This window comes from Gallus gallus, chromosome 21 (genome assembly GCF_016699485.2).
Source record: "Gallus gallus isolate bGalGal1 chromosome 21, bGalGal1.mat.broiler.GRCg7b, whole genome shotgun sequence".
Taxonomy (NCBI): domain Eukaryota; kingdom Metazoa; phylum Chordata; class Aves; order Galliformes; family Phasianidae; genus Gallus; species Gallus gallus.
The window spans coordinates 4532631-4549952 of record NC_052552.1 but is presented as its reverse complement, the minus strand read 5'-3'; the positions used below and the strand labels follow the sequence as shown (position 1 = coordinate 4549952).

At 51.5% G+C, this 17322-nt stretch overlaps 1 protein-coding gene across 1 annotated transcript; it reads left to right on the top strand.

The window, feature by feature from the left end:
- The first annotated feature begins 324 nt into the window (after nucleotides 1-324).
- On the top strand, nucleotides 325-8677 carry ALDH4A1 (aldehyde dehydrogenase 4 family member A1). Its single transcript, NM_001252104.2, has 15 exons — nucleotides 325-377; nucleotides 1647-1740; nucleotides 1847-1939; nucleotides 2021-2068; nucleotides 2217-2372; nucleotides 2783-2932; nucleotides 3024-3098; nucleotides 3801-3988; nucleotides 4264-4337; nucleotides 4424-4620; nucleotides 5402-5449; nucleotides 5949-6101; nucleotides 6266-6387; nucleotides 7244-7362; nucleotides 7551-8677. Exons 1-15 carry the CDS (start codon nucleotides 352-354, stop codon nucleotides 7661-7663), a joined length of 1656 nt encoding a protein of 551 aa, NP_001239033.1. The 5' UTR covers nucleotides 325-351; the 3' UTR covers nucleotides 7664-8677.
- The last annotated feature ends 8645 nt before the right edge of the window (nucleotides 8678-17322 follow it).

Below are 17322 nucleotides of genomic sequence, written 5' to 3'. Positions count from 1 at the left end.
TTCCCCCCTCCCTCCCCCTCCTTTAAAATAAAATAATTAATTAATTGCCTTTATTTAATTATTTCTCTTCACGCTCCGCCCCTTCCTACGTCCCGGCCTCAACCACCGCCGCACCGCACCGGGGTTGTTCTCCCATCGTCATCAGCTCAGCTCCCGGCCCTAAACGGGGACCCCGCATCCCCACGCGTGGCCGCGGAGCCCTCAGCGGGTGGCACCGCTCTCCCCATCCCGTTATCCCACGGCAGCGATCGTCCTCTCGCCTGAATAACTGCGGGGACTTTTTCGTTCCTCCCCTCCTCTCCCCGCAGCGGTGCGGACGCGGCCGTGGGAAGCGGCGCGGAGCGGTGCGGGATGTGGCGGGCGCTGCGGGGCCGCGGGTGAGTGCCGGCCGAGCCTACATCCCCCCCGTTGTCCCTTCTCCTGCCGTGTGTCCCCCCCGTCTGTCCCTCTGTCCCCTCGTGGTGTCCCTCAGTCTGTCCTCCTATCCCCTCTTGTTGTCCCGCTGTCTGTCTCTCCTCCCTCTCGGTGTCCTCCCGTCCCCCCCAGGCATCCCCCCCTCTTTCACCCCATTCCCCCAACCCCAAGCGATGCCCTATGGAGGAGGACAGGAGTTGTGGGGGGAGCTCCACCCGTGCCTGGTCGTCCCCCAAACCCCCACCCCGGGCACGAACCCCACTGCCCCCACCGCCCTCCCAACCTTTGCCCCTCTCCCTGCCCCTTTGCCCCTATGGGGAATGTCACTGCGGTGGGCGTTGGGATGGCAAAGGCTCTGAGCTGCCACGCTCCGGTGCCCTGCAGGTCCCCATTTCCCATCCCATAGAAACCTTTGATTCAGCGTCTTCTGCAGCTTTTTTCAGCCTGAAGGCACTAAATTAAGAGATAAAACCACATTTTGTTGGGGAAAAAATCGAGTTTTGTTGGAATAAAACCAAACTTCGTTGGGATAAAATAATGTTTATTTGGAATAAAAACGTGTTTTATTGTGATAGGAACACGTTTTGGGGGGATAAAACCGCATTTTATGAAGATAAACTCATGTTTTGTTGAGATAAAAGCAGTTTGTTGGGATAAAAATACATTTTTGGGGAGAAACCCACATTTCATTAAGATAAACTCATGTTTTATTGGGATAAAAACAAGTTTTCTTGGGTTAAAAACACTTTTATTGGGATAAAGACGTTTTTCATTGGGATAAAACGCATTTTATTGTGATTAAAAACCACGTTTTGGAGGGAGAAACTCACCTTTTCATGAGATAAAGCCATATTTTGTTGTGATAGAAACACTTTTTTTTTTGTGATTAGCCCAAACTTTGTTGGGATAAACCAAAGTTTTGTTGGTATAAAACCGCGTTTTGTTGGGGTAGACTCACATTTTATTGCAATAAAACCATGTTTTATTGTGATAGAAATACATTTTATTGTGATTAACTTAGGTTTTGTTGGGCTAAACCCAGGTTTTGTTGGGTTAAACTCAGTTTTGGGGGGGATAGACCCAGGTTTTATTGGGTTAAACCCATGTTTTGCTGGGATAAAACCACATTGAAATAAAACCACGTTTTATTGGGGCCAAAACCCCACTTCGGGGGGATAAAACCACCTTTTATTGGAAGCATGGGTGGGATTTCCCCATCCCTCCCTCCCTAGGCGGAGATGCCTGCACCATGCAGCCATCCAGGTGACCAACGAGCCCATCCTCGAGTTCAAGCCCGGCAGCCCCGAGCGAGCAGCTCTCCAGAAGGTACCCCTACATAAAATATCACTTTGAGTTCCCCCCCCCCCCCCCCCCCCTTTTTTTTTTTAATGCATCTCCATCCATCCCCAACGCTGTGCTCTCCGTTCTCCAGGCGCTCGCTGAGCTGAAGGGCCGGACTGAATCCATCCCCTGTGTGGTTGGTGGGGAGGAGGTGTGGACGTCGGCAGTGCGGTACCAACTGTCGGTGAGTTTTGGGGTGCAGTATCACATTATGAGGGGTGCATCCATCAGACAGGGAATTACTGACGCTGTGTTCTCTCTTCAGCCATTCAACCATGCGCATAAAGTGGCCAAGTTCTGCTATGCTGACAAGGTGAGCACCCCACTTCTGGCCCTTTTCCCTTTAATTTTCCTTATGGGGACAGCACGGTGAGCACAGATCCTTGGGCAGATGGCCCTCCACCCCCATCCCGATCTTCTCTGATGGGCATCTCCTCATGGCTGCCATCCCCCTTCCGCAGGACCTCATTAACAAAGCCATTAATGCTGCCGTGGCTGCCAGGAAGGAGTGGGACTTGAAACCCATCCAGGACCGGGCCCAGATCTTCCTCAAAGCAGCCGACATGCTGAGCGGCCCACGGCGTGCCGAGGTGCTGGCCAAGACCATGGTGGGGCAGGTGAGTGGGATGGGGTGAGTGGGAGAGATCTGCGGCCTTGGGAAGGAGCGGTGTGGGGTCTTGGGAAGGAGTGGAATGGGGCTTTGGGAAGGATTGAGATGGGGTCTTGGAAAGGTGTGAGATGGGGTCTTGGAAAGGTGTGAGATGGGGTCTTGGAAAGGTGTGAGATGGAGTCTTGGGAAGGAGCAGGTATGGGGCCTTGAGAGGGAACAAGTATGGGGTCTTGGGAAGGTGTGAGATGGGGTCTTGGGAAAGAGTGGTATGGGGTCTTGGGAAGGATTGAGGTGGGGTGTTGGGAAGGTGTGAGATGGGGTCTTGGAAGGAGTAGCCTGGGGCCTTGCAGAAGGCCAAGCCCTTGTTGGAAAGGCCGGATCCCAATGCCATCTGTTGTTTTTGTTGGCCATGACCAGGGCAAAACCGTCATCCAGGCGGAGATCGACGCAGCAGCGGAGCTGATCGACTTCTTCCGCTTCAACGCCAAGTACGCCCTGGAGCTGCAGGGCAGCCAGCCGCTCAGCGTGGAGGCCAGCACCAACAGCATGGTGTACCGTGGGCTAGAGGTGAGCAGCTGGGCAAACTCATGGCCACGGGGTGTCATGGGGTGCCCTAAGGTGACATAGGATGCTGCAACCTGTCCCTTTCCTTCCGTAGGGTTTTGTGGCTGCTGTCTCTCCCTTCAACTTCACAGCCATCGGTGGCAACCTGGCGGGCACTCCGGCTTTGATGGTGAGCATCATGGAGTGATGATGACCAGCCACACTTTTCTGGACACCCTTCTGAATTTTGTAATTAGGTTCAGAGTGTCTTAATTAGTCGGTCATTCCACCGGCTGCTGGGTAGACCTGTCTACCCAACAGCTTTGATGGGCAAGCATTGGAAAAAGGGAAAACATTCCCAGAATCTGAGAAGTGCCCCATCCTTGGAGATATTAAAAGGCCAGGTTGGATGGGGCCCTGGGCAGCCTGACCTGATGGGGGGCAGCCAGCCCAATTCAGGCGTTGGAACCGGATGCTCTTTAAAGTCCCCTCCAACCTAAACCATTCCATGATTCACCCGTAGGTTGGGCTTTACACAGAGAGCAGCTTGGGGTGCTCTAATACATGGGTGTTAATTAACCCCCAGCGGGTGTTAATTAACCCCAGGGTATTCTCCTCTATGCACTGCACTACTGAACCTTGCTCGCAGCGTGCTCGTCGTTGCAGTGCTGGTGACACAGGGCAGGTCATGAGCTGCAGCCGTGGTGGGGGCACAGAGCCAAAGGGGTGGGAGCACAGCGGGGCCGCTGCTCTGCGCCTTGCAGCCAATTGTGCTGTTTGCCTGGGCTCTGTTAATACATGCTTGGGAGGTTGCTTTGCTCTCTCAGCTGGCCTTGGGTCACGTTAGGGCTGGAAGCCTCTCCCCCGTGCACTCACTGTGCTCTGTCTGCAGGGAAACGTGGTGCTGTGGAAGCCCAGCGACACGGCCCTGCTTTCCAGCTACGCCGTCTACAAGATCCTGCTGGAAGCCGGGCTCCCTCCCAATGTCATCCAGTTCGTGCCGGCGGATGGGCCCGTGTTTGGTGATGCTGTCACCAGCTCCGAGCACTTCTGTGGGCTCAACTTCACCGGCAGCGTGCCGTAAGTCGGGGCAGGGAAGCACGAGGAGCTGCTTTAACCAGAAAACCAAGGAGTGAAAGGGGAAAGGGGAACTTCTGCCGGCTGCTCTCTGCTCTGGGCTTTGTGCAGTGCGTGGCGCTTTGATACCCAGAGTGTCGTTCTCGCCAACATCTCCCCCATTTGCAGAGCATCCCTTCTTTGGGGACGGCCGGGGGGCCTTGCTGGGGTGTCACAGCAGGGTCAGGACCCTGCCACACCTTTCCCATGTTTCCCACACCTCTTCCTTTCTCCCCCAGGACTTTCAAGCGCCTCTGGAAGCAAGCATCCGAAAACCTGGACCGCTACCGCAGCTTCCCCCGCCTGGCCGGAGGTGAGCTCACCTTTTGGGGATACCCCCATCCCTTTACCTTCGTGCCGTCCAACTCCTCTCTTTCTCCTTTCTCCTCCACCAACCAGAATGCGGGGGTAAGAACTTCCACCTGGTGCACAGCTCGGCCGACGTGTCCAGCGTGGTGAACGGCACCCTGCGCTCCGCCTTCGAGTACGGCGGCCAGAAATGCTCGGCGTGCTCCCGCCTCTACGCCCCGCGCTCGCTGTGGCCCCAGATCAAAGAGAAGCTGCTGGAGGAGACCAAGAAGATCAAAGTGGGAGACGTGAGTGGAGCTGCCGGGCTGCTGAAGGGCTTTGCGGCTCAGCGGGTGGCTGATGGGATTAGAGACTGCGGTAACTGGCTACTAATTCCTATTGAACCGAGCTTTTTATCCACTGGTTCTCCCCACCACCACCCCTCCATCCTCTCCCCCTACCCCCACCCCCCCCCCTTCATCTCTTTTTTTTTTTTTTAGTGATTAGAAATTAACTTGTAGCCAGCATCTGCGGGAAGGATTGTGCAAAGCGCTGAATACCGCGGGCTAATTGAAAAAGGGGAGGTTGGTCCCTCCAAACGGAGGTGTGCTTTGGGGTGGGGACGGATGCGTTGTTGTGGGAATTTCAGTTTTAGAGTCAGCTTTTTGGCACAATGTTGACCCCACGCCCTGGTGGTTGACTGCGTGTGCATGTCCTCATGCTGTCTCTTCCACCTTTCAGCCCAGTGCATTCGTCAGGAGCAACCCGCGTTGGTTGGACGCGATGACCTTGGAGGTCTTCTCCAACCTTAAGGATTCTATGGTCCTATGAGTGGATATGTGGGGTTGGGTTGATGGTTGAACCAGATGACCTTGGAGGTCTTCTTCAACCTTAAGGATTCTATGACTGGGCATGGTGGGGATGGGTTGATGGTTGGACTAGGTGGCCTTGGAGGTTTTCCCCAGCCGTAAGGATCCTATGAATGGGCATAGTAGGGATAGGTTGGCATGATGAGTTGGACTTGATCTTGGAAGTATTTTCTACCCTTAATGATTATGTGACTGTATTGTCTTATCTTTGCCCCTCCAGCCTGTCCAGGACTTTGGGACCTTTTTCTCAGCAGTGATTGATGACAAGGTGAGCTCACATGTCCTGTCTGCATGGAAGTAACACCACCAGGCTGCTGGTAGAAGCTTGGTTATGTGGGGTTCATTACTGTTATCAAAGCTTTGAGGAGAGTAGCGAACCCAACTATCACATATTGCCCCGTTCCTGAAGACATTAAAGGCCAGATTGGACGGGGCTGTGGGCAGACTGGTCTGGCAGGGGGCAACCAGCCCATGGCACGGGGTTGGAACTCAGTGATCTTTAAGCACTGATGCTCTTTAAGGTCCCTTCCAACCTAAACCAATCTATGATATGTCACTGCTTCTTTTGAAAAGTGGGATATCTTGCTGAGAAACCATCTCAGATATAAGGCTCAGTGCATAGGGTGTATTTCCAGCTTCCAGCCCTCATCCTGAGCTGGAAGCGAGCAGCATAGTCCTGAAAAGCACCACCCAAACCTCACCTCCAGCCCTTCTTCAACGACGAGTGTAAGCTTACATACATTTTTCATCATCCTCCCTTTCCTCAGTCGTTTGCACGTATAAAGAAGTGGCTCGAACACGCCAAGACGTCCCCCAACCTCAGCATCTTGGCCGGGGGTGGCTGCGATGACAGCGTTGGGTACTTTGTTGAGCCATGCATCGTGGAGAGCCAGGACCCGACAGACCCCATCATGAAGGAGGTGAGAGTGGGGAAAACACGGGGTGTGGATCCACGTCTTGGGCAGCGCGTTGGCTTGGTTGATGGCGTTAGCTAAGCTGGTGTTAATTTTCAGACGCTGGCGGTTGGAGGAGGCTGGTTTATATGAAATGGCTGAGTTATATGGTTTATATTTTTGGTTTTCAGGAAATTTTTGGACCCATCCTCACCGTGTACGTGTACCCCGAGGAGCGGTACCAGGAGGTGTTGGAGCTGATCGACACCACAACACCCTATGGCCTCACGGGGGCGGTGTTCGCCCAGGAGAGGTGAGCAGGGACCGAGTGGGGACAGGAGGAGGGGACAAGGGGAGGGGGGGGGTGAGGTTGGTCCTCCCATCCCCTCCCAGCCACCAGTCAGTGCTCCAGCCCCTCAGGGCTTGCATACAAGGTGCTTTTTTGGTTAGAAACTGGTTTCGAGAATCCTTTTCTGAGTTTCTTTTTACCATGGGAAAAAGAGATTAGGAGAAGAATGAGTTATTTCATTACTTAAGAAGCCTAGGAGAAAACAGAGCACTATTTCTAAGTGATGAGGAGAGCCGGAAGCTTTTTAGATTGTATAAAAAGCAATTTGTTGCATTGTGTCATTGCATTGTCGTGTTCTATTGCATTGTTGTGTTGTTGCGTTGTGTTGTTTTCTTATTTAACGCTTTTTGTCGTTGTTGTGAGAAAGTTTGAGGCTCACACAAAACAGATAGGGAATTAATTTCTCAATGAGTACCTGGGATTAAAACAAATATTAGTGAAACTAGTGAGCAGGTGTTGAATAAGTAACCTGGGAGGTCATTAAACCCAACTTACTCATCATTAGGATGAGTTGACCTAACTTAGGAGGTCGTTAAGTTGGGCTGTCCTTGGACTTAGGTATAAAGAATTTCATTTTATAACAAAAAATCTTGAGAAGGGATTAGAAGAGAGAACTGCAGTCATGTAATTGAATTTCAAGCACACAGATCCCATTGGAGTGCGAGTTGAACTTGGCTTGGCTAAACATGCAGTCCTGGAGGTGCATGGAGAGGAAAGCAGTGCCCAGATTGGCTGCTATTAGGCTTAGGGTTAGAGCAGAGGCCCCCAGGCACATTTTTGTCATCCCCCCCCATGCTCACATTCACCCATCCCTCCCCAGGAGCATAATTGAGGAAGCCCGGAGCCGTCTGCGCAACGCGGCCGGCAACTTCTACATCAATGACAAGTCAACGGGCGCCGTTGTGGCCCAGCAACCCTTTGGGGGCTCCCGCATCTCAGGTGAGACCCTTCAAAACCCCCTTCTTTCAGCAGCACGACGGGACACATCCCCTCCAACCACATCTTTCACCCTGAGGTCCCACCATTCTGCTTTCTGTAGAATCACTCACATTGGGAAAGTCCTCTATGGTCGCCAAGTCCAACCGTCAACCCATCACCCTCATGTCCCTTTTTTCCTCCCAAAACAGGAACCAATGACAAGCCTGGTGGCCCCCACTACATCCTACGCTGGACATCTCCCCAGGCCATCAAGGAAACCCACGTGCCTCTGTCAGACTGGCGCTATGCCTACATGCAGTGATGCCTTCCCCCAACCCGTGCCCTACTACTGATGCTCGACGCACACCGCGGCTTCCTGCCGCACCCTTGAAAGCACTTCAATCAGCAGCTCTTCAGCAAAGGTTTTATTTTTAGGGAGCGATTCTTTTATTAAATTAGCTCGCACAAAAATAATGTTATTAAAAAAAAAAGAAAAAGAAAAAGAAAAAGGACCGAGTTGGCTGCAGCAAATCCACAGACCTTTGGGAATCGATTCCTCTGCTCTGTGCTCTAAGAGGGCAATGCCCCGTGCAGGAGTAACACTTCTTCCACCACGTAAGGGCTTTTCCATCACATATCTCAGAGCTAGCAGCACTGTGCCTCTGCAGAGGGCTCTGAGCTCACCAAGGGGTGCTGGATCCAGTTCCCCTTTACCCATCTGATGAGTGTCCGATGTCCTCAAAGCATCCTTTATCCATGGACAGAGCCTGCACAGCAAAGTGAATGGAACTTAGGGACTTTCCAGGAAGCCTGGTTTGGTTCAAGCCACTGTGAGATGCAGTGGGAGCCTTGAGCCTTACCTTTTCCTTCCTTCTGAGCAACGTCTGCAGGAGGCACATTTTGCCAAGAGAGGGCATCTGCGAGCTCGGTGCTGCTTAGAAACTGTCCGAAGTGCCTTATTCCACTGCAGAAGGCACCCCTCCCGTGGGCTCAGCAGCTCCCACATGCTCCCCAAGTTTCCTTACCCATGGGGATGCCCAACTGTCCCCACACATCCCATCGCTGATCCTTGGACGTCAACTGGGGGAAGCAGAGGGGTTTTCTAGAACCCTCAATGCCACTCTGCACAAGTGGCTGCAGCATCCCTCACCCCAGAGGCTATCAGGATTTGCAGATAGTGTGGCTAACCCTGTTACAGCTGCTGCAATAAGCACTGAAGTATCGATCTTGTCCGTGCCTGGGCCGGCATTCAGCATGCAGGTGAAGAATGAGTTGCACTAACACCTGCAAATCCAGGCTTAAGTGATGAAAATCGCAGTAAAATGCATTGCAAAAACTTTTTGTGCTGTTTTAATGAGTTATTTCTTCCAGTTGTTGCCAGGGGATGAGCTGAGACGAAGCGTGCGTTCGGTGCATGCAGTGCTTTGAGCAAGGATGGGAGCAATGGGTGAGAATAATAACACCAATAATAGCCATCGTAATAATAGTCATAAACAATGATAATAAATGATAATAATAAATAATCTCCCATGGGGAACTCCTCCGCCTTGCAGCCTTTGGGAGGTGAAACAGCTTTGGGTGCTGAATATAGGGGAAGGGGACATCCTCAGTGCCCTGTTCCAGGGGAAGCCAGCAATTCGGGGAGCTGTGAGCCACTGCCTTCAGCTCAGCGCCTTTTAGGACTTAAGGGCAGGGTGTCAAGTGGATTTTTGAGCCTTAACTCCGAATTTCATGGCTTTTGTGGCTTCAAATCAGCCCCCTAATGCTATTGAAGCAGTTGGCTTTTTGAAGTCGGGAGTGCATCCGGGGGGGGGGGGGGGGATCACAATCTTCCTTGGGTGCTTCCATGCCTGCAGGGATGGGGAAAGGAATTGCCTTTGAGGAGAGCGATGGGGAGAAGGGAACAGCTCTTCTACCTCTGGAAAAAAAAAAAGGCATCAGAGGAGAAAAAATTATCAGAGAGTGCACATCCAGCCCCACAGTGGGACTTTCCCACAGTGCAGATGGAAAACCCGAGCAGCAAGAAGGGGATGGGGCGTGGATGTCGGCCCTGTTCAACAAAGAAACGTCGTGTTCCAATGGAGCAGCCCCTCCAAAACGCTGCGGAGCCATGGAGAGCTAGCTAATATTTGGCATTTTTGTGCTAAAGCCCCAGGTCCTGGAGTCATGAGAATACAGCAGGATGTCAGCCTCCAGCTAGAGTAAATAAAGCCTGGCTTCCATCCTTGGGGCTGAAACTGCGCGGTGTGACCCTTTGGGGCCAGAAGAAAATCCCGAAAAGCAAATAAAGGGGCACAGAGAGCTGCAGACCAGCCCGCTCCCACCTATGCCATGGGATGCTCCGGATTTCGGGGACTCCAATCCCACCCGTCCCCCCTCCCCGTGCCATGGGGATCAGCATCACGCGCAGCATCGCATCCTTTGGGTGTTTAAAATGTATCAGCAGTGCCATCACCGCCGCTGTTTTCCATCCTTCAGTGATAAGGCATCGGCGTGTACACAGCACCCAGAAAATTACCAACAAACACCGCTTCCTCCCCCCTCCTCACACCAATTATTAACATTATCACAGCGGCAATCCCACTCAGGCTCTATTTTCATTTATGATTTTCTTTCTTTTTCTGTGCTTTTATATATATATATATATATTTTTGCCCCCCACTCCTCATCCCAGAGATCACAAACGTGACATTTCGGTGCCGGCGCCGTGGTGCCAGGCGGGCAGAGTGGGCGACCAAAATCGATTCTCCCCGGATAGTCCAGCAGTGCCATCCAAAACGTTTAATTGGAGGGAGATCAGCCCTCCGGGCAGCTTTCCTTCATTATTATTATTATTGGGTTTTTTTAATTATTGTTTTTTATTTACGTTGTTTTCTCCCCAGCCTGCGAAAATGTACAACACCCCCAAGTGGGGCTTGAGGCGTAATTGTGGGGGATGAGAGGAGCAGGTTGAAGTGGGTGGGTGGATGGATGGCTGCGTCCATCCCAAAATGTACTGCGGGGTCCTGGGGGGCTGTAGACATTAGGGTGAGTTGGGCTGTGGGTTCCCAGCTCCAAGCATCTCCATCAGTGTTCCTTGGGTGGGATAATGGGGTGGAGTCTCTGCTGGGAATGGTGGCAGGGAATCCTCCAAAATGGGTCCTGGTGGTAAAGTGAACCCCCATATTGCATTTATGGCACTCTCTGTATTCACAGCTGTGTGCCAACACCAGGGAATCCCTTCTTAATGTTTGGGTGCGGAGCTGTGCTGTGCCCATTTCACAGATGGGAATGTTGAAGCACAGCAATGGGAACAGCTGCCCCCAGATCCCACTGCTGCCCCATTGCAAACAGCAGCAGAACATGGGGCTCCCAGCCTTTGGCTCCATCCACTGGAGTGACGCCACCCCTCAGGAATGTACCCCCTCCCACCCCATCCCAGTGCAATGCTCTAATCCAGGGGATGCTTTCAGACAGCTGCACTGCACAGAGCCCTGACATCAGCAGGCAGCTATGAGGTCTGCTTGGCACAGTGCTCCTTCTGTAGGGCTGGCTGCCTGAGAGGGGGGGAAAAAGGGATGCAAGTGCTGGATTTCATGCTCCCTGTTTAGGGAGTGAATATGGGAGGAGGAAAGAGGGAAGGAGGAGGTGAATCATTGCCTTTTTTCCTACTTTGGCCACTGGACTGGGAACTGCCCAGCCTTTTGTGGCAGCCCCATCCCTCTGGGGTGAATTGAGACTCCCCTAAAGGACACAGGTGCCCACTAAGCCCTTGATCCTAATTAAGACATGATGTACATCAACAGTGCTGGAAACTGCTCCTGGCTCAAAGCTCCCCACACATCCCCATCTCTGAGCATCTTCATCCCCAGGCATCCCCATCCCTGAGCACCCCCATCCCTGAGCATCCCCATCCTCGAACATTCCACCGCCCCAAGCGATATCTTTGTGACACTGATTTAGTGCAGCCCAGCCCATGGGGAAGGTGGTAATTCCCTGCCAACACCTGCATTTTCTGCCTCTCCCACTTGTCAGCTCCTTTTAACAGCAGCTGATAACTCGTCCCTGGCTCCTGATGGTGATTTCCCCCCATGTTGGGCACTGGGGCCAGCAGCTGTGCACGGAGCATCTCTCATCTTTCTGTTCCAACCCTGGGGGACTCAGCCGTAACCTCCCCACTAAGGCTCTGGCACCACTTCAGACCCTTCCCCTGTCCCAGGCGGGTGGAAGCCAGCTGCGATGCCTCCTCACAGCCTGGGAAAATAGCTCAGGGCTCGACTTTTCCTTGAGAGCCCTGAAATCCGAGTGGCCACCGTTCCTGCTGCCCCCTCCCTTCCCCTTGCATTTCCCTACCCTACACAGCCTACACAGCCCTCGCTTTGGAATTTAGCATTCTTCCTCCCTTGTCAGGTCTGGATTGGGCCACCCATCCAGCACCCTACCAGGACTCTCAACACTATGCCTGCCCCCCGTAAATAATGACCCATTCCTTCACCACACAATCTTTTTTTTTTTTTTTTTTTTTTTTTGAGATTACATATCCAACTATTCCAAGATTTTCCTTGAAATCCCACTCTTTTTTTCCATGTCACTGAGACCATACCTATAGGATAAGGAGGTGGGACAATGTCCCTATACCTCCTTGGGGTCACAGCCCACAGTCAAAGAGCCCGCATCTATTTCTTGGGAGATCCCTCAGTAAACTAAGCCACAGCAGTTGAAAATGCCACTTGTCCCTGATTTTAGATGTGCACTCGTGGTGTGTCTTGACAGCAAGGTGTAAAGAGATTTCACAGCATCTCAGCACCACGGAGCGTGGACAGCGCATCACTGGAGATGGGCCCTCAGCCCCCCAGGAGCCCCACATCACAGAGCACATCCCTGTTCTACCAACCAGAACCCCCCAGATGATGATTTCTGTGGTTGATTAACATTTAGAACAAGTGTTACTGTTAGTATGCACCTCCTGCACGAGTACAGGGCTGGTGGGAAGGATGGGTCCCACTGGGTCTCCAGCAAAGCTTTGGGTGCGCATCCCAACCCATCCCATGGGTGGTGGATCAACAATTTGTTCCAATCCCCCCAACCTCATCGGGTTTCAGGAATGGGAAAGATGCACAGATGTGCAGCCTCAGTGCTATGGCTTTGGCTTGAGATTGGATTGACAACCGTACGCAGTTGGATTTTGGATTCAGGTTCAGGCACAGCTGAGAGATGTTATCACAGTGCTATGACCAAACGTGATCAATAAATTTGATGGTGAGGACAGAAACAGGCAGGAAGGTTTCCAGAGCAGGAAATCCTACCTTCAAGACAAAGCCTAAACTCAGGGATCCTAATGCTGGTCTCTGTCCCCCTTTGCCAACCATCACTCAAACCAACATCTCTTGATGTTTGGCCAAAAGCAGGCTCACAGACGCTGATGTCAGTGCTGTGTCCTCCTTGGGGCAATTAAATGGATTGTGAGGGGTTGCGGAATGGGAGATCTGGTTCCTTTCCTCCAAAGGCAGGAACGCAGTGCTTCCAAACCACAAAAGGGGCTGGAGACCTCCTCCTACCTCACCCTTGGCATTGTCCTTGGTAATGGGAATGCAAGTTGGCAGTTTTTAGTAGGAATCAGCCTTGTGAAATTCTTACCAGCTCCCCCGGACAGCCTCCCAAATATTAATTTTTAAAACTCTTCCATGTATTCCCCATCCTCTCCCCTTTTCATCTCCACCCACACCTGTCCAATACAGAAAAGCAAAGTCTGTGGGCAACACATCCTACATTTGCCCATTGGGGTCTTCAAAGGAAGGGACATCCCTTCCCCTGGCAGTCAGCGAGAGGTTGGGTTAGAAAAGGGAAACTGGGGGTGGAGTAGCACAGGGCTGCTCATACCTAACATCTGCCTGCCCATTTTGGATTGAGCTCCCTGATAGAGAAGAAAGAGTTCATCTCCCATGGAGATGGAATGAACGTGGGGCTAGCTGCTCCTAACCATGTGACTTTGAGTTGCCACGTCTCTGTTTTTTGTTTCAGGGAGGCTCCCATTGCTCTGCATCACATTCAGGTGCTTTCCTGTCGCCACGCACCCAAAGTGCCTGGGATGTGACAAAGCAGAACAGCTCAGCTGACATCCTGTGAATTAATCAGTGAGAGTGACCAGCCTTGATTAAATTAGAAAGCTCGCCAACTAATAGGAGGGATGGCCCTCGGTAAACAAGGGAGTGGGAATGGTAGGGAGGGAGCAGCATGAGAAGGGATGACTTAGGCCACAAACACAGAGAGCCCTTGGGGTTAAAGGGAGGCTAGAACAGATCCCAAAGTATCATCTCCTACCATATGGGGAGCATTTATCCCCACTTTCATACATATGGAATAATGCTGAGAGCTTTGTCCCTGCCCAAAAGAGGCAAAAAAGAAACAAAATGGGTGTTACAAGGAGCTGCTGACTCTTCCTGGTGACAGGAGAAAAGGGATTTGGGATCAGATAAAGCACATTCCTCCCTACCACCTTGTCTAGCATCAGAACCTTCATGCCACCAAAGGCCGTGCAGCACTGTGGAGCTCTCCCACCTCCTCCTCCCATCCCTCCTTGCTTGTGCATCCTCTGCATTTTCCTGCTGGCGACTCACAGGGAGTTAAGCGTTGCCTTTTTCATTCTTTTTCTTCTTCTTCTTTCTTTCTTCAGAGCAAACTAGGCGGCAGAGCAAGTTGCTTTGCAGCCCTCCCCACCTCCGCTATGCCAGCGAATTTCCAATTTTCAGCTAATATCAAGGTCGTGACAGAAAGCGCAGAGGCCCTGGTAGGACATAATGGCAGAAGAATTGTAAATGTTGCTTTTAGTGAATGCAGAATGAGGAAGGGCCAAGGAGGGGAAATTTTCCATTCAGCATTGGCCTCTGAAAAGCGAATACATTTTCTCCTCCAGTGTGTCGCATTAGATTTCCAGAGGTGCTCGGCACCAGGTACATGTCATTAGTAACAGTTTGCGTGGTAATGAATCCTTTTATTTCTCTTCCACACAGCTCATGAATACATAAAGAGGCTGGTTTTAGTCGCATCTGGTTCAGCTGCAGGAGCCTCACATAACTTAATTTCGCATCCTCTTCTGTACGGTGGCAAGCGCAGCTGGGGCCAGCCTTAAAGGCACAGGAGGTTCTCAAAACCTGAGCAAAACCTGGGATTGGAGGTGAGAGTCTTCTTGGGGACAGCCCTGAGCTGTCCTCCTGGAGCTGGGCATCCTTTGTTGAATGGAGAGATGGAGTTGGTTGGGTCATGCAGCTGTGGGTTGAGTTCAGACATGGCAACATGGGGTTGGGTTGGGTTTGGCTGTGGCAACGTTGGGTTGGGTGGGGTTTGGACATGACAATGTTGGGTTGGGTTTGGCCTTGGCCATGTTGGGTTGGGTTTGGCCATAGCAAGGTGGGGTTGGGTCAACTGTGGCAATGTTGGGATGAACTGAGTTCAGCTGTGGCAACATCAGGTTGGGTTGGGTTCACCTGTGGCAACATATGGTTGGTTAGGTTTGGCCATGGCAGCATGGGCTTGAGTTTGTCCCTGACAGCTTTGGGTTGGGTGAGGTTCAGCCATGGCAATGTGGGGTTGGGTTGGGTTAGGCCATGGCAACGTGGAGCTGGGATGGGTTCAGCTGTGGCAATGTTGGGTTGATCTTTTGGGAACAGGCAATAGCTCAGACAAGGCCAACGTTCCTCATGCTTCTGGTGAACAAAATCCTCTCTTGGGATTCATTTAATTCATGTCACCTCCCCAAACACAGGGAGCTTCTCCCCCAGCAGCAAGTTTGTGAACAGAGAGCAAAGATCTGTTTTTTCTGCAAGCTCTGCCCTGGGAGCGTTGAGCTGATGGGCAAGGGCTGAGGCTGCTGGGGCTTTGCTGAGGCCAAACAATCACTGCCAGGAATTAGGGCTTCATTAACAGATTCATAAAGCAGGCATGAGACTGCTGCCAACGCAGTGTCGGTGAGGCTGCTGTGCTTTCCTCCTCAGAAGTTTTATCTTTTTTAATTGCAATTGCTTTGTAATAATAATAATAAATTGAGCATAACTGGAGAACTAAATAAGCCCAAGCCTAACCCAGCACCACCTGAAGCCAGACCTGCCTGACATTTCCCTGCCTGAGCTTCCACCTGCCCACTGGAACTCGAGCAAGGCTGCTTCTCCAACAAGACCCAACCTGCACTTTGCAGAGGCTCTGAGAGGTGGGATGCTGGGAAGGTGTTAGGCATTCAGATACGGACCTATGATGGGAGGGAGCTGAAGTTCATGCATTTCAGCTGAAGGTTTGGAGTGAACATCTCTGTAGGCAGTGTTAGATTGTCCCCAAGCCAGGCACGGTCCAGTAATAGGCAACATTAGATGGTCCCCACGGTCCAATAGAACAAATCCCTTTCTGTGGGGACTTCAACCAAATAATAAAACAGAACCCATCACCTCCTGGGTTTAGAGTAGCTTATGGGCTTTGCAGGGTGAGGCTGGTCTCTGGGTATAGGTACCTGAAGTGGGGAGAAGAGGCACAGCAGAGGCACAGCAGTCCAATGGTGCAGCTTTTGGTTGGTCAGAGACATTCCATGAGTGGTGTCGTCCCCAGCATGGATCTCTGAAACGTTTTGGGAAGGTTTTAAATTGAGATCTGAGCCTTGCAGAGGTGTTGGGCTGAGAGGCAGGTTGGGTGTGCTCAGATCTGGGTCAGGGCAGCCTTAGGGCAATGGTGATGGGCAACAGCTGAATCAATCCCAAATCCCCACCATGGGGAGAAGCTGCGCCTCTTCCAACGGAGCAGTGTTAGGTTTTCTAGGTGAAAAGATTTCCAAGAATAGGATAACAAAAAAAAATAAAATTGTTTGTAATGGGTTAAGAAATCATTTTCTGCCCAATCCCTGTCCACTCTGCCAGGCAGCTGCAGGTAACTGCACTTTGAGACTTTGCAATAAACTCCTCTGCAGTTTTCCAACAGTTCTTTGTCATCAGCGTAACTGAATTTACAATGGACATGGCGTATTTCTCCCTTGCTGACCTGCAGTTGTGCTGAACACAGACCACAGAATGCAAATTTTTGGTAAGAAACCTCTAGCTCTTGTGGTTCTGGGAGTAAAATCTTGGAAATGAGGTCAACGCACCTCAAAGCCACGAGGCTGAAAATGCTCAGCTCCCCATTGCCCGTGTGGGTGTGCAGACAGGGACCAGCTTTGGAGAGAGTACCACAGTACCAACACAACACTGATTTTCAGTGCGAGAAGGGGCATGCTTCATCCCATCATAGGATCATAGAGCCATTAAGGTTGGAGAGAACCTCTAAGATCACCCCAATCCATCCCCACTGTGCCCACTGCCCATGCCTCTCAGTGCCACATCTCCATGGTTCTTGAACAACTCCAGTGACAGTGACTCCACCACCATCTCGTAAATCCACTAATGGTCATTAGTTTAAAAATATGCTGACTAAGACTGCAAGTCAGACAGTAAACAGAGCAGAGCATCTCCAAAGCCTAACCCTAACCCTACCCCTAACTCACATCCCCTTGGTCCAGGCACGATGGACCCCAGGAAGCCCCAGCTGTTGGTGACCCATTGGGTTGGGTGCCCGAATCTCCACTTCTCTCAAGACACATAAATGGGAAATTCTACCCCAAATACTCAGCACTTTGCAAAAACTACCAACCAGGACTGTCTCCTCTCCTTTCTCCTACAAACTTCCTCATTCTTCCCGCTTCCCATTCATTGGCGTGTTTGCTAACCTATCCCACATCCCTGTGCTCCAGGCACGATGGACCCCAAGAAACCCCACCAGTTGGTGTCCCATTGGGTTGGATGCCCAAATGCATCGGGGGATCATTTCGGCTCATCGCCCTACTTCTCCAGCTACAAAGAAAGAACATAACAGACAAATAATTAAAACACAGAAGAGAGGAATAATAATAATAATAAAAAAACCCACATCATTTTAAGGCAGAAAGGGGAGGGGGGGCCAGGAGATGTGCGGAGCCAGTAGATAACCAGC

Bases quoted from the DNA above. Each gene is read 5' to 3' on its own strand.
- ALDH4A1 (NM_001252104.2), top strand. From the start codon at position 352: ATGTGGCGGGCGCTGCGGGGCCGCGG. The intron at 3,099-3,800 runs GTGAGCATCATG...CTCTGTCTGCAG, and splicing joins CGGGCACTCCGGCTTTGATG to GGAAACGTGGTGCTGTGGAA. The intron at 7,363-7,550 runs GTGAGACCCTTC...CTCCCAAAACAG, and splicing joins TGGGGGCTCCCGCATCTCAG to GAACCAATGACAAGCCTGGT.